The sequence below is a fragment of the Chionomys nivalis genome, chromosome 10 (genome assembly GCF_950005125.1).
Source record: "Chionomys nivalis chromosome 10, mChiNiv1.1, whole genome shotgun sequence".
NCBI classification, from domain to species: Eukaryota; Metazoa; Chordata; class Mammalia; order Rodentia; family Cricetidae; genus Chionomys; species Chionomys nivalis.
In genome coordinates, this window is record NC_080095.1 from 68,233,331 (window position 1) to 68,250,378 (window position 17,048).

General features: G+C 37.5%; 1 protein-coding gene across 4 annotated transcripts in view; it reads left to right on the forward strand.

Annotated features, from left to right (window-relative positions):
* The window catches only part of Strn3 (striatin 3), an 80,392-nt gene extending 64,571 nt beyond the window's left edge, over positions 1–15,821 (forward strand). For all 4 annotated transcript variants that reach the window (XM_057783205.1, XM_057783207.1, XM_057783206.1 and 1 more), the window contains 5 exons: positions 2,049–2,216; positions 4,216–4,356; positions 4,600–4,707; positions 13,988–14,074; positions 14,154–15,821. In XM_057783205.1, coding sequence (XP_057639188.1) covers positions 2,049–2,216; positions 4,216–4,356; positions 4,600–4,707; positions 13,988–14,074; positions 14,154–14,323 — 674 coding nt within the window. In that variant the 3' untranslated portion in view covers positions 14,324–15,821. The remainder of the gene's footprint in view (positions 1–2,048; positions 2,217–4,215; positions 4,357–4,599; positions 4,708–13,987; positions 14,075–14,153) is intronic.
* Positions 15,822–17,048: the final 1,227 nt, after the last annotated feature.

Genomic DNA, 17,048 nt, shown 5'->3' on the forward strand with positions numbered 1-17,048 from the left:
ATTTGTTAGTTTTTACTGTGTGCTCAGGATTGTGCGGATATTGCCATGTTGTAATTTCAGAACATTTTCATCACCAGTCTAGAGCTCTGACTTTGTCTGCTGATGACTGTGTAGATAATAACACTCACTGAAACAGATAGAGTACAAGAGAGAATGACTATGAATGAGACTATTAAGATATGTGTGCATATGAATGAATATCAATCAAGAGATGATAACCTGAGACTTAAGTCTTCACTAAACCTGACATTGTCTAGAGGAAGGAGGACACTGAGAATGGATTCATGGATGCATACCTAAAGAAGAAAATCATTTTGAGAAAGAAACAGCTCACGGAGATTTTTGACAGATAGCTGGAGGTTAGATGCTTGAGTATTGACCTCCAAGAGAACCACCTTAACATTTCAAGTCAGATTTTATGAATGAAAAGCAATATTGAAACCAGAAAGAATAAATGCTTTGTATTATCAAAGAAAAACATTTACTGGGTTTGGTAGAATTGTGGTCACTGCTGATTTTAGCATGAGGTGTGGTAATGGAGAGATTTGATGACCACATAGCGGTAAAAGACAGTTTAGTTTTCAACAGTTTTATAGAAGGTGGTGGTAGGGATGATGTTTTTATTGTTGAGGTTCAAAGAGTCTGCCTGCATACTTCTTTTTTAAAATTAAATTTTAATTTGCGAATACTAACGATTCAAAGGCAAAGAATTTGTCTAGTGAAAGTGTGTATAGATAAGAAAGTAAGTTTGGCTGAGTTTTAAAATCCACCTGGTAGGTTTCTCCTTAATAGGAAGGACAATTTTTTACTTGTATCTGGAAACAAATAGGGTTTAACTTTATTTTATTTGTATTTGTATGTGCACATCTGTGTATGTATATATTATCCATGTGTGTCATGCAGTGCACCTGTGGAGGTTAGAGACAATGTCTGGGAGTCTGTTACTGGGCTCCTTGTGGTGAGTGCCGTGGACGCAAGAAGATGGTTTTTGACATTGTTTGAAGTTGGGTACGGATGCAAGAGGGGTCCCTTTTGAATGCTGTGTTTTCTTTGTATTGTGTATGTCATAGTCATTCACAATAAAGGAAAGTTGGGAACTGTGAGGCTGAAGGAGATGGTGATAAATAGGAAGAGTTAAGTGGAAATAGAGGATGACCTAATATGATACTCGTTTAGCCCTCAGATCTCCCATCAGTTGATAAATGGTCAAATAAGATGTGCTAGCACCAAACTGGAATGTTACTAGGCAATAAAAAGAAAGGAATTAGTACTCTAGAAACTTTAACACAGAAGATCCCAGTCTGTAGATTCTGTTCATACAATGTGTTCAGAAAATAGCTTTGTTTACACAAGCCCACTGGATCTGTGGTCACCTAGAACTTTAGAAAACTAAAGAAAAGTGGAAAGGAAGGTGGCTAGCAAGTAATTAAGTATCTTGAAAGTGGCACCCTTCGTCCCAGCACTCGGGAGGCAGAGGCCGGGGATCTCTGGTCTACAGAGCAGGTTCCAGTACAGACAAGGTTACACAGAGAAGTACCTTTTCAAAAACTAAAGTAAATAAATAGACAGATAATTAAGTAAAAATTAAACTATCCTGAAAGTCAGTAAAGTGAGAGTTGTGAACACACCATTGCTGTGCCATTTAAGTGAGTAGTGCAGGTCTGTAAATTGTAGCTCAAAATGGCTGATTTTTTTGTACTGTATAGAAATTGTGAATGTGTTAGTATTAGTGTTAGTATTGTTGGAAAAAATGATAACAATCACCCATAATTCAGTACTTAGAAATAGTCACTGTTTGTGCTTTGGTTTGTCATCTTGTGGTTTTTATGTTTTGTTTTGCCTTTTGAGACTATATAGTGCTGAGTGGCCTTGGACTCTAAGTAGACCAAGCTGGCCTACAAAATACACAGATCTGCTTCCCAGGTGCTGGGAAAAAAGGCATGCACCGTCGTGCCTGGCTTTACATACATTTTTATTTATTTATTTATAAGTTACCTATTCACCAGACTTCTTCCAAGTAATGTTTTGTTTTGTTTGTTTCTTCACAGAGTCAAATGTTCTAGCTGGCACTTTAGTTGCTCATACAGATGCAGTCTGGGGTCTTGCCTATAGTGGCATAAAAAATCAGTTACTGTCTTGTTCAGCAGATGGCACTGTTAGGTTATGGAATCCCCAAGAAAAATTGCCATGTATTTGCACTTACAATGGAGACAAGGGTAAGTCAAATTTGCCTCTTCAAGAGCAGTGGTTGTTGTTTGTTTGTTTGTTTTTTGTTTTTTTGTTTTTTTTTTTAGCTTTATCACTTCTTTATGTTTCTCATGTATGTGCATGTGATTGCAGGTGCTCATAAAGGCGGGATTGTAGGATCCTTTGGAGTTATATACAGGCAGTGTGAGATACCTGACAGGTGCTGGGGAGAGAAGTCTGAGTAGCAAGCACTCTTAATTGCTATGCCCAAAGAGTCTTTACAAAAAGACACACACACTGTATTTTGCACATGTATGTGTGTATAGGTGGGCAAGGCTAGAGTACTACTGGCAGGAGACTGTTCTCTCTACCATGTGGTTTGTAGGTATGGAACCAGTGAAAAGGACCTCCTCTGCCTGCTGTGCATCTTGCTTTCCCGAAAAGAACATTTGTTTTACAAAAAGAAAAAACTAGAAAATAAAAAAGATAAAGCGATTATTTCTTTATTGATCCAAAGAGAAATGATAAAGAATTTTATAAAACTTGCCATCTTTTTACTTAGTCCTGTTTTACTGCGAGTGCTTGGCAGATGTCAGCGAAGCTCAGTGCTTTTTGGCCTTTTTCAGATCATGTTTTATTTTTAAAAATAAGCATACTTGCATCTAACAGTAAGGTAGACAAATGGTACTATTTACAGGGGCTATAGAGGACAAGGACAGCCACCCTTATGGACCGATGGGATATAGTCTTGAGTACACCTGCCTAAACACTTTGTGTGCTATGGCTGAGAACATAGGTGTGTGTGTGCAGGGTGGGACGTAATGAGAAGCACAAATGAGATTGCTTTCATGATTTCAAAAACATTTTAAACAAATAGAATATTTTTGTATTTATTTTATGTGGAGAGTAGAGGACAACTTGAGGCAATCTACTCTGTCCTACTCTGAGTTTTGGGGAACAAACTCAGATTGTCAGTCAGGCTTGACTGCAGGCATCCTTACCCGCTGAGCCATCTTGCCAGCCTGGAAATTTTTTATTATAGAAAGATTTAATCAGCTTTACTTTTTGAAGATGCTTGTGTACGTCTTTACAATACTGTCAGCCTTATAGTCTGAGTCTGAGTTTTTCAAACTACTTTTTTCATCAGAATTTTGATTTGAACTTAAATATATATTGTTTTAAGACATCTTAGGTGAGTAGAATATGTTTAATTTTGTTTATCTTTTTTGTATTTTGGGATTCTATGTTATTTCAAATACCTGGACCTTAAGAAGTAAAAATTAGATACTTCTTGTTTCATCCAGACTTTTAATTACTGGACTCCAGATTTTACATTACTTGCTATTTGAATTTAATGTGTTAAGGAAGAGAATTGCTGCATGTTCCGCTTTGGGATACTGTTATGCCAGTGCATTTTTTAGTCCAAGAATTTACTTTATTATTATTATTATTTTATTTATTTATTTTTAGAGAGGTCTCACTGAGTGGCCTTTGCTGGCATGAAATGCACAAAGATCCTTCTGTCTCTACCTTTGTAGTGCTGGAATTAAAGGTGTGCTCCATTTTAATAGATCCAGATTTTTGGCTTGTATTAACTCTTTGGCAAAACTTAGTATTTGTCAAGAGTCTTCCAGGAGAATGATACAGGAGAATTCCAGGTTTCAGTTTGTTTTGGGGGTTTTTGTTTACTTCATTGTTTTTTGTTTCCATTTTTCCTGAGAAAAGTGGCAAATAGTTTAAATGAACAGTTTTTTTTCATTACCTTAAAAGAAAGTATATAGCAAAATAGGGGTTACTCCATGTTAGACGAATAATTTGTATATGTCTCTACTTTTAGTTATTTTTTTTTAATGTCAAATAGAATAGTATAAGTAAAAAGTTTTTAAATATAAAAAGTTTTTAAATAACTGAGAATTATTGCTTACCACCTTAACATATTGCTTTCTCTTTCATTATTGATATAATTTCAAAATTTTGTGTGTATGTGTACAGATAAATACATATGAATCTATTTTGGGCTCCTTACAGAACGTGGAATACCTACATCAGTTGACTTTATTGGCTGTGATCCAGCTCATATGGTAACCTCTTTCAACACTGGTAGTGCAGTAATTTATGATTTAGAAACATCACAGTCATTGGTGATGCTTTCCTCACAGGTAGATTCTGGTAAGTTTTCATGGATTTCTTTGAAATTTCTGTAAAAAGGTTATTGCATGAAGGCGGGTGGTCTTTAGCTAATTTTCATACTGATTATGAACTTAGAATAGAAAATAATTTATGTTATACTGATTGTACATCATTTCTGCATGGTCCAATCCAGGTCCTGACATAGTTTAGAACACTGAGCTATTAATACAGGCTTAACCCAGGTAGTTTGTATTTTAAAGTACTCTGTTCTTTATTTTTCAGGTTTACAATCTAGCAATCACATTAACAGAGTAGTAAGTCATCCCACACTTCCTGTTACAATAACTGCACATGAAGATAGACACATCAAGTTTTTTGACAATAAAACGGGTAAGGCTTCGGGTGATTGAAAGTACTGTTCTGTTATATAATGCACATTACCTTTTGGTTTATGAAGTCATCAGGGTAAACTTTTTTTTGAGGTGCTGGAAATTTGCACAAGGTACTTCAATACCTCACCACAGATCTGCATTCCTGCTGCTAAGAAACTGTAACTCATTTTTTGCTTTGTTTAGTATATTATTTTACAGTGTGCAAGTTTTATTTTTGATTATACATAATATTTTGTCTAATACTATTTTTTCCATTTTCATTTGATAAAAATTCTTCCGCTCGAAATATTTGTTTGTTTGTTTGTTTGTTTGTTTATTTATTTATTTATTGTTTTTCGGGGCAGGGTTTCTCTAGCTTTGGAGCCTGTCCTGGAACTAGCTCTTGTAGACCAGGCTGGCCTCAAACTCCCAGAGATCCGCCTGCCTCTGCCTCCCAAGTGCTGGGATTAAAGGCGTGCGCCACCACCGCCCGGCCGTTTGAATATTTTTTATGTTGTTTTAAGATAGCAAAATATATCACTTACTTGGTATTTTGAGGTTTGTTTTTTTTTTTAAAGATTTGTTTATTATGTATATACAGTGTTCTTCCTGCAGGCCAGAAGAGGAAACCAGATCGAATTATAGATGGTTGTGAACCGCCATGTGGGTGCTGAGAACTGAACTCAGGACCTCTGGAAGAGCAGCCAGTGCTCTTCACCTCTGAGCCATCTCCCCAGCCCCTCGAGTATGTTCTTAAAATTGTTTCTCAACCAGTCATGTTGGTGCACAGCTTCAATTCCAGCATTCCAGAGGCAGAGGCAGGTGGATCTCTGAGTTCAAGGCCATCCTCTTCTATAGAGCAAGTTGCAGGACAGGCTTCAAAGCTACACAGAGAAACCCTGTCTCAGGAAAACAAACTGTTTCTTAGTGACTCAAATAATGTTGTGGTGGGTACTATTTGCTGTCATCTTTATGGTATACCTTCTGCTGAAATATAGGTGTGTGTGTGTGTGTGTATGGGGGGGTGCGCACCTTTCTTTTTTTTTTTTTTTTTTTCATATTTATTGAGCGCTACATTTTTCTCTGCTCCCATCCCTGTCTCTCCTGCTTTCCCCTTCAACCCTCCCCCAAGGTCCCCATGTCCCCAATTTACTCGGGAGATCTTGTCTTTTTCTACTTTCTACTTCCCATGTAGATTAGGTCTATATAAGTTTCTCTTAGTGTCCTCATTGTTGTCTAAGTTCTCTGGGATTCTGGTTTGTGGGATGGCTTTCTTTGCTTTATGTTTAAAAACCACCTATGAGTGAGTACATATGATAATTGTCTTTCTGTGTCTGGGTCACCTCACTCAAAATAATGTTTTCTAGTCCCATCCATTTTCCTGCAAAGCTGTCATTTTTTTCTACTGTGTAGTACTCCATTGTGCAAATGTACCACATTTTTTTTTTTTTTAATCCATTCTTCAATCGAAGGCCATTTAGGTTGTTTCCAGGTTCTGGCTATGACAAACAAAGCTGCTATGAACATAGTTGAGCACATGTCCTTGTGGCACAATTGAGCATCCTTTGGATATATACCTAAAAGTGGTATTACTGGGTCTTGAGGAAAGTTGTTTCCTAATTTTCTGAGAAATCGCCACACTGACATCCAAAGGGGTTGTACCAGCTTGCATTCCCACCAGCAATGCAGAACCCTACAACCTCTCCAGCATAAGTTGTCATCAGTGTTTTTGATCTTGGCCATTCTTACAGGTCTAGGGTGGAATCTCAGAGTTATTTTGATTTGCATTTGACTAAGGATGTTGAACATTTCCTTACGTGTCTTTCAGCCATTTGAGATTCCTCTGTTGAGAGTTCTCTGTTTAGGTCTGCACTCCATTTTCATTTCATTCATTCATTCATTCATTTATTTATTTTTGTTATTGGATTATGTGATCTTTTGGTGTCCAGTTTCTTGAGTTCTTTGTATATTTTGGAGATCAGACCTCTGTCTGATGTGGGGTTAGTGAAGATCTTTTCCCATTCTGTAGGCTATTGTTTTGTCTTGTTGACCGTGTCCTTTGCATTACAGAAGCTTTAAAAATTTTTTGTGTGTATATGATGTATGCAGTTGGAAGCATGGGTGTTACAGCAGACATGTGAAGGTCATAGACCTGTGGAGGGGGTGCTTGCCTTCATTTATATAGCTTGTGTGGATCAAATTCAGGCCATCAGGCTTGTGTGACAAATGTTTTACCTGTTGAACCATTGTAATGACTCAGTCTATTTTTAAGGACAATACTGTCTTTTGGGTGTTGACGAGATGGCTCAGTAGCTAAAGCTGGTATTGCTCTTACAGAGAACTCAAGTCCAGTTCCCAGCACCTATATAGGTCTGTTCATAACTGCAAGAGGATCCAATACCTCTGGCTTCTGCAGGCACCTATACTTCGGTGTACCCCCCCCCTTCTCTCTCTCATAATGAAAAGTCTTTTTTAAAAAAAATACTCTTTCAGATAATGTCTGACAAATTGAGCTACTTTGAGGAGTACTTAAACTGCCAAGTTATTTCATGACCTAGAAACTTCCGCCCATTATCAGGCGCCACACGACAGACCAGACTATGACAAGGCAGTATTCTTCATCATTTAGAGGATTACTTAAGTCCCAATAACAAATATGGGCAGGTTCCCTTTAACTCTATACAGTAAGGTGAGAACTAAATGAATATTCATAGATGTACATACTCCATAGAAAATCAAATTCACTTTCATGTGGATATTCTCAGTAAAATGGCTTTTTAAATCAGTTCTTTATTGTATGGAGCATAAATGTCTTCCATTGAAAAAGAGCAGAGGTAATTTCTTTTGTGTTTTCATAAAGATTTGTTTGTTTGAGCTTGGGTTACACTAAGTACTCAGGCTAGACTCAAGCTGTCCATCCCAGAAATTTATATTTTGATGGCTTAGTCATTGTTCTATTGCTGTGAAGAGACACCATGACCAAGGCAGCGCTTAGAGTGAGGGAGCGAGACTGACTGGGCCTAGTATGGGCTTTTAAAACCTCAAAACCAAAAAATAAAAAAAAAATAAAAAAATAAAAAAATAAAACCTCAAAACCCACCCCTGGTGACAGACTTCCTGCAACAGGGTCACACCTAATCCTTTCCAACAGTTCTACTGCCTGATAACTAAGCATTCAAATTTATGAGCTTGTCTGGGCCATTCTATTCAAAATACCACAGTGGGTGATTAAAAAAGTCTGTCTCTAGAGTTGTTTTTCTTGAAGAAATCAAGAAGTGAGTAAGTACGATTTTACACAGTAAGAAATAAAGTGAGCACTTGAGGATGTGGCATAGTGGGTGTGTGCTTGCTTAATATGCACAAAGCCCTGGACTCAGTCCCCAGCATGACTTAAATTGAACATTAATTGCTATATTAAACTGTTAAATTATCTTCATATACTATTTTTTATTCATTCATTTATTTTTTGTTTTTTTTGAGACAGGTTTTCTCTGTGTGCAGCTCTGACTGTCCTGGAACTTGCTTTTTAGATCAAGTCAGCCTTGAACTCACAGAGATCCACCTGCCTCTGTCTCCCGCGTGCTAGGATTAAAGGCGTGCGCCACCACCGCCCAGCTATCTTCACATACTTTATTTTCAAAGATAACTGGTTTTTTATTTAAATCTTGTCACCTAGTTTATTCCCATAACTGGTGTTTCTGATTAGCTAGACTGTCTTTTTATAAAATGTATAGTAAATTTGTGGAATTTTTTTAAAACCTGAAACATAAAAATTGATACTATGAATAGGTTCAATAAATAAATGAGTAAGGCACATATGGTGGTGGGACATGCTAAAAGCATTTAGAGGACTGAAGCAGGAAGGGTTCTGGGTCATTCAAGAATGTGTAGTGAGAGCCGGGCGGTGGTGGCGCACGCCTTTAATCCCAGCACTTGGGAGGCAGAGGCAGGGGGATCTCTGTGAGTTCGAGACCAGCCTGGTCTACAAGAGCTAGTTCCAGGACAGGCTCCAAAACCACAGAGAAACCCTGTCTTGAAAAACAAAAAAAAAAAAAAGAATGTGTAGTGAGACCTTGTCTCACCTCTCCAAATTTGAAAATGTAATTTTAATGATGAAAATTTATTTAGAATTTTATATTGTACTTGATACCTTCATTGTAAGCTGCTGTTTCTGCTTTACTGAGAGTTTATTGTTTTCTGAAAGCATTAGGAGAAACATACATATGCATACATGTCTGTATGCACAAGGGAAGTGTCCTGCTGTATAGAGTGGTGTTTTAAACTTTGCTTTAAGAAACAAACAGTAAAATCAGGATGTTTTATTTTTAATTATGCATATATGTCTGTGTATTAGAATGTGTATGTGGGTGCCAGTGGAAGCCAGAAGAGAGTGCTGGATCCTTTGGAACTGGAATTTACAGATGGTTGCTAGAGGAGTTGGGGTGTTAGGCTCTAAATCTAGTCCACTGGAAGAATGAGAAGTGCTTGTAGCTGCCCCAGGCCCAATTTCTGCAGTTTTAAGGGTAAAGGATAGAAAGGGTGTTTTGAGGTAGAGTCACTGTGGTAGGAGTTTGTGAAGCAGCAATTTTTATTAGGCAAAAGAAATACAAATTTTGAGAAAGAAATAAAACATTTTAGAATCGAATTAAGAATATTAAACTTTGAGTCTGGAGAGATGGCTCAATAGTTAACAGTACTTGCTCCTCCAGGTGACCCAGGTTCTGTTTCCAGAACCCACATTTCTATCTGTAACTCCAACTCTAGGGCATACAGCACCGTATTTTGGTGCCAGGAATGAATATGGTATACAAACATACATGCAAGCAAAACACTCATACATATAAATTTAAAGAGTATTGAACTTTTGTTTATGCCATGTGCATAAACTGAAAAAAATTGCCTGTGTATGGCTTTATAAGTTTGGTTTAGAAAGATCAATATGTGCTTTGTTTTGTAGGGTTCTTAAATTAAAATTTAAAGATTTAAATTTTTCAGAGAGAGAGAGATTGGTGCATGTGGAGGCTAGAGTGGGTCTCAGATCTCCTGGAGCTGGAGTTACAGGTAGTTTTGAGTCATCTCATCTAATACAGGTGCTGGAAACTGAACTCTGGATCTCTAAGTACATGCTCTTAATTGTCGAGCCATCTCTCCAGACCCTCAGTTTCTATTTTTTCTTTCACAGACATCTTCCAGATCTGTGGGACTTTTTTTGTTCGTTGTTTTTGTTTTTAATTTTTAGTAGTGGTCCACTTGTTTTGGATGCTGATTCTTACCTGGGTTTATAGAGTTGAGGCCAAAACCACAATGGGAAACAATTTAATGAGATCCTGCCTCTAGCTAACAAAAGAAAAAGTGCTGGAGGGATAGCTTAATAGGTGAGAGAACTATTTTGGCATGTACAGGCCCTGGGGCCAATCCTCAGCACTGCACAACTAATAAAATTTTGGTAAAGACAAAATTTTGAGCTCCCTATAGTGTCGTATATGATTCTGGGAAAAGGTATAGCATGAATGAGAGGTGAGGAGAGATGGGAGGAAGGAAGGACCTGAATTGGTTGTGAACTTGTTTGTGAAACAGCATTTATCCATATATTTTTTTCTTTTTAAATTTTTATTTTATTCTGAAAGGTTCACACGCCTTTAATCCTGGCACTTGGGAGGCAGAGGCACGTGGATCTGAGTTTGTTGCCAGCCTGCTCTCTAGAGTGAGTTCCAGGACAACCAGGACTATGCAAAGAAACTTTGTCTTGAAAACAAAACAGAAGGGCTCTCAGATCTCAGAATGGCCTTCTCTGACTTCCTTGGGCACCAACCATACACATGATACCCATATATATGTGCAAGCAAACACTCATACAAATAAGGCAATATTTTTTGTTTGTTTGTTTGTTTTTTCGAGACAGGGATTCTCTGTAGCTTTGGAGCCTGTCCTGGAACTCCCTTTGTAGACCAGGCTGGTCTTATCTACATCTCCTCGTGACCATCTCCTGAGAGATGGCTCAGAGGTTAAGAGCATTGCCTGCTCTTCCAAAGGTCCTGAGTTCAATCCCCAACAACCACATGGTGGCTCACAACCATCTGTAATGGGGTCTGGTGCCCTCTTCTGGCCTGCTGGCATATATACAGACAGAATATTGTATACATAATAAATAAATATTAAAAAAAAAAAAGAAAACAATAAAAAAAAATATTGCCTTAGCCGGGTGGTGGTGGCGCATGCCTTTAATCCCTTTATTCTGGAAGGTTCACATGCCTTTAATCCTGGCACTTGGGAGGCAGAGGCAGGCGGATCTCTGTGAGTTTGAGGCCAGCCTGGTCTACAAAGGGAGTTCCAGGACAGGCTCCAAAGCTACAGAGAAACCCTGTCTCGGGGGGGGGGGGGGATATTGCCTTATTTGTATGAGTGTTTGCTTACACTTATATATGAGTATCATGTGTATGCTTGGTGCCCAAGGAAGTCAGAGAAGGCCATTATTAGATCCCCTGCAACTGGTGTTATGAATGGTTTTCAGCCATAATGTGGGTTAATTCATTTGCACTTTCAAATTTTGTGTGTGGGTATTTTGCCTTCAGAGGTCAGAGAGGCTGTCAGATCCTCTCAAACTGTCATGTTGGTATTGGAGACCAAACCTGAGTTCCTCTCTACAAGAGCAGAGGTGCTCTTGATCCCTGAGCCAGCACACGAGCTCATTTGCACTTTTAATGACTCTCTAGTTGTACAGTGTTGCATTTTCTCAGTTATGGAGGATGTAATTTGTCATCTTTTATTTTGTTGTTAGGGAAGGGGCGTATGCTAAAAAATGAATCCATGTCTTTGCGCATTGTAGGGCAGATATTCTGCTACTGAACTGCATCCTTAGTTAGGAATCCACCCACTTTAATGGAAGCCGGTGTTACTAGAAGGACGGAGCCACAAACAACAACAACAAAAGAGTTGGTTAAATGAGAGAAGCTGCAAGTATGCCTTCAAATATATGGGCCTATGGGAGCCACTCTCATTCAGATCACACAGGATTTGGAGAGGAAAGGGCCAGAAATGATGGTATTATATTATCTCAAAATAAGAGAAAAGAGACATGAGATTGGAGGATTGGATAAAAGGAGTGCAGAATGAATTTGATTAAGCAGAATATTACATAAAACTCAAAGAATTAGTAAAAATTTTATATTAAAATACTTTGTCAAGTGAATTTTATGTTGCTGAGGTATTAGCAAGTCCTAAAATTAATTGTTAATAACATTAGTGATAATGAGAAACAACTGTGGCTTGAAATCAACAGAAGCATCTCCTTTTATCTTCAAGTTGTAACTGTTTAGTAGTGCCAAAAAAGGTTCCTCTTTTCTAGTTTTATATTCAGTTCAACAGTTGTGGCTCAGGGTAAGTAAGGAGAGTAGGTTTCTTTATATCCCTGTATAAAGTGTCATACAGGGCCAACACTATGGCAAATGATCATAACTTAAATTTTATAACTTAAATTTACAGGACTTTCTGTAAGTCAGCATTCTAATGGTGCTGATTAAATGGGAATTGATTTTTATAAAGTATCAGTATTGGTTATTTTTATTTCCATTTTGGGTTTTTTTTTTTGAGGCAGCATTTCTCTACATAGCCCAGGCTGGACCACACTGTGTAGACTAGGACAGCCCCAAACACACAGAGATCCACATGCCTCTGCCTCTGTAGTTTTGGGATTAAAGGAGTGCATTTTCCGGTCTAATCTGTTTGTTTGTTTGTTTGTTTGTTTGTTCGAACATGTATTTGTATATATGGGAAGATGCACGTAGAAGTCAGAGGACAACTTGCAGAAGTTAGTTTTCCTTCCTGGACTCAAATTCAGGTGGTTATGCTTGGTAGCAAGTGCCTACCTGATGATCTCACTCGACTCCAGAATGAATCAAGCTATAATTGCTTTTCCTTCATCATGTTATCAGAGCACAACTTTCTATTGAAGTTTGTTTTAAATTTCAACTTGGTGAGTTGGCCCAGAGGTTAAGAGCACTTGTTTCTCCTGCGAAGGACCCCAGTTTGACTCCATCAGCATGTGCCTTATGATTGTCTGCAGCTCCAGTTCCAGGGTTTCCAATGCCCTCTTCTGACATTTGCAGGCAAAATATTCATGCACGTGAAGTTAATCTTAAAAAATTAAACCTGTAGCCGGGCGGTGGTGGCGCACGCCTTTAATCCCAGCACTTGGGAGGCAGAGGCAGGCGGATCTCTGTGAGTTCGAGACCAGCCTGGTCTACAAGAGCTAGTTCCAGGACAGGCTCCAAAAACCACAGAGAAACCCTGTCTCGAAAAACCAAAACAAACAAACAAAAAAAATTAAACCTGTAGACACACACAATTAAAAAATAAGTGAATCTTTATTGCATGGCAGACTTTTATGGTAATACAGTACATACCATTCACCCCAGAAATCTAGGACAGACCAAAATCATTATTTTATTTGTCGTTGTACTTAAGTCCAACTTGATGACCCAGAAAGGTCTTCTTGGGGCTTACTTAACAGAGTATTAGTGAGGATTACTTGCAGGAGCAGTAATGGATCAGAAAACATCAGCTGCAGTAGGGAAAAGCCTACCCCAACATGGGTGAGGGGTGGAGCTCTCTGCACAACTTGTAGACAGGTCCACAGATGGAGGAAATCTCTGAAAAGATGCTCCATCCCCAGCAGTTTTTACTATTTCTAGAAAACTTAAGTTTTGGAGAAATGGGTCAGTGTCCAAGAGCACATATTGTTCTTATAGAGGACCTGAGTTCAAGTCGCAGTGTCCATCTCAGGCAGCTCTAACTGCCTGGAACTCCAGCTTCAGGAGCCGGCACCTTTCTGACTCCCTTGGGCACACAGGCAGACACATCTACATTCACATAAATTAAAAATTTTAAAAAAAAAGGTGGGTGGGACAGGATTTTCAAGTCTTAAAAACTTAGCAATGTTAAACATTTTCTTCAGACTATTAGTGAAGCAAATACATCTTAAAAAATGTTAGTGAAAGAAGTCAAACAGAATCTATTTAGTATAACACATCCAGAATAGGCCAGTCTCTAGGAAGAGTTTATCATTGTTGCTAGGAACTGTTGCATACTGGGAACAAGGTGTTCTTTTTCAGTGATGAAGATGTGATCTAGATATTGGTGGTTGCCCACTGTGAATTGTGTACTCCCAAATGGTTAAAATACTAATCTTTATAAAACTGAATATTTTTCCAAAACTGAAAGTACTTGTATGGTGATTGTTTTATGTTGATGGTGTTTTTCACCTTCTGCCTCTCAACATTAATCTTTGTTTTGTTTTATAGGTAAAATGATCCATTCAATGGTAGCTCATTTGGATGCTGTTACAAGTTTAGCAGTAGATCCTAATGGCATCTATTTGATGTCTGGAAGTAAGTTTGAACTTCTGTACAACCCTCAAACTTTATAAAAGAATTGTTACTGAGTAACAGCTTTATTTGTCTCTTACAGGCCATGACTGCTCCATTAGATTATGGAATTTGGACAGTAAGACATGTGTACAAGAAATAACAGCTCATAGGAAGAAATTGGATGAATCAATTTATGATGTTGCTTTCCACCCATCAAAGGCATATATCGCCAGTGCAGGAGCTGATGCTCTCGCCAAAGTATTTGTGTGAACCAACATAAATTGACATTATGAAAAAAGATTTACTGGTCAGAAAGGGGGTCTGTCTGCATCACTGCCATCAAGAAAGTTACTGATACGACACTACATGTGCTCTGCTGGGTAAAGCTGCTGGGCAGACATAGTTGTTGGGAATCACATCTTCATGTCAGGCTTACTAGTTTAACTGTAATTAACTGTATTTGTGGGACAGAAAGAAAAAGGACTCCAGTATCTGTGCTGTATACTGGATATGAACTGAGCGTAATTTTTTTTTTTAAAGGTGTTTAAGCCAATGTGGAGTCTGATCTTACAAAAAAAATAAAGGTCTTTTTGTTGGACTCTGTGTGCTGCCTTAGGGTTAGGAATGTGGTGCTCTTGCGGGGAAGCAAACTCCAAGAGTAGCTTTTCATCTCTTAGTGATCTTACGTTTATTGGTTGACTGCCACAGATTCCCTTTTAAACTTATTTTGCTTTAAAAAAAGAAAAAAGAAAAAAGAAAAGAAAATTTAACTTAAAATATTTTAGCATTAGTTGCACAAAATGTTTGAATAAAATTCTAGTTTTTATAAGTCTTTTTATATATTTAGCCTGTCACAACAGTGCTCAAGATCATAATGATGTTTTTCTGCATTATACAGCCCTAAAACACAGAGATCTCACTAACCTGCCACCTATAACCACTTTCTTTCCTCCTTTTGCCTAATACAGCTCAGCTAAGTCCTTCATAAAGATGATAAATCACCTTCGTCTACATGTCTTCATGAATCAAGGACTATTAAGTGTATTAAAGCTGTGGAGTTTAGTACTCCAAATGAACTCTTTAAAAAACTAATCTTGACATCTATCACTATGTGATATTTTGTACATCTTACTGTATTTACAAGTTTATTTATCAAGGATTATCCATCTTGCTAATGGCCTATTATTTATTTCACTTTTTGTTGGTCTTTATATCCTTTTATTAATTAATGTGCTAAGGGAACCTGTGTATCTATTTTGGAGCTCTTTGAACAGTCTAAAATAGACTAAAAATGGAATATTTTATAGTTAATTTACAAACCAAGTTGTTTCTCCCTAAGATACTATCTTGATTTACCACGAATCCAAAACCAAAACGATCTAGTTTTAAAAAAAAAATTGGAGAATATTTTATTGCCATTACATATAGGATACTTTAAAAAGTTGAATCAGGATACAGAAGTCTGCTGGGATTGGACTAGTTTTCCCTGGTTTTTTTTTTTTTTTTTTTTTTTTAGATGTGCTTAATTTTATGGTGTAACTAAAGATTTTCTTTGTGTAATGCATGATTAAGACAATAAAGTATTTTTTTCTAGTCTTCCAAAAACCTTTTCTGATCAGTTTGTGAGTTTTGATGAGTTTTGTAAGGTTTTTGTTTTACAGACTATGAATCAGCAAATTTTTAAGATTGTACCACAAAGCAAACGTATAGCTGTTGAGAAATAATGTATATAAAATGCATATAATAAATATTGAATTGTGTACCTGTATGTTGCTGTTGGCCACATCATTTCGTGTTGAATAGTAAAGTACAATACTCTCCACAATTGAAGTAGGAAATGAAGGTGATTTCTTAGTCCTTCATTTTATGCTGTTCTTTTTATATTCCTAGTAGTTACTGATGTCCTAGTAAGGTTATAACACAGACACTATTTTTCTATTTTGTACCACCTGGGGAAGCTGTTGTGCTATTAAAAGAGGTTAAGGCCTCCGGTGTCATCCTCGTCCCCTAAGTTTCAGATACACAAAACAAACTGCTTAGACAACCTATTATTTAAAAACAAAACAAAAAGCCGCGTTTTACTTACTAGTAAATTGTGTTGTCTTAGTTAACTTAGCTGTTTCCACAAAAATGTTAGCAAAGAATAAACTGCATTTGCTTAGTAGATAGTTGTCCTTATATAGTTAAAAGTTAGCTATTTGAAAGAAAGAGCTTCATGATACTAATACCCCCTTTCTTAGAAGAAATTGCAAATGGAATAGAATTAGGCATTGCAGAATTTACATGCAGATTTCTATTTGGATTCCTGCTTTAAAATTATGCATTGAAAATTTTTTAGAAACTCAGTTGTTGCTGATAAAACTCTAAGACTTCAGAATTTAAAAAGTAACTGTTGGTTTTGGGGTCTGGGGTGGTGATTCAGTGAGTGATTGCCATGTAAGTGTAAGGGCTTGAGTTTGAATCTCTGGCTCCCATATAAAGAGTGCGGCGTGACTGCATACATAGAACCCCAACGTTGAGGGACCAGAGACAGGAGAGTCCTGAGAGCTCCCTGGCAAGCCAGCCTAGCCCTAAAGGTGAGCTGTCTCAGCGAGTACATGCCCATCCCAGCTCAAGGCATTAAGATGGAAAGCACTGGAGGAGGAAGCCTGGTCTGGCCTCTGCATGCATTCATGGGCATACACTTGCACTCTCGCATGTGTATACCATAGGTTTCTGTTTTCTGAGCTGAAAAATGAAAAGAACTAAAGGGATATTCTTCCTCCATACTCCTATTTTTAAATAATAAATTTCCTCAAGGCTAGTTTTGTTCTGGGAGCCTTCTGAAGCCCATTGCATAACTATTGTAATTTGCTTGTTACTGCAGGGCATAAACATTTGTGTCTTATGGTATATTAAAACTGGATTTTAAAAATAGTATGTTTTTTTATTTTTTAGTGATAGCAAACAGAAAGATTAAAAGGTTGAAAAAGTCTTATTTTTGTTTTATATGTTT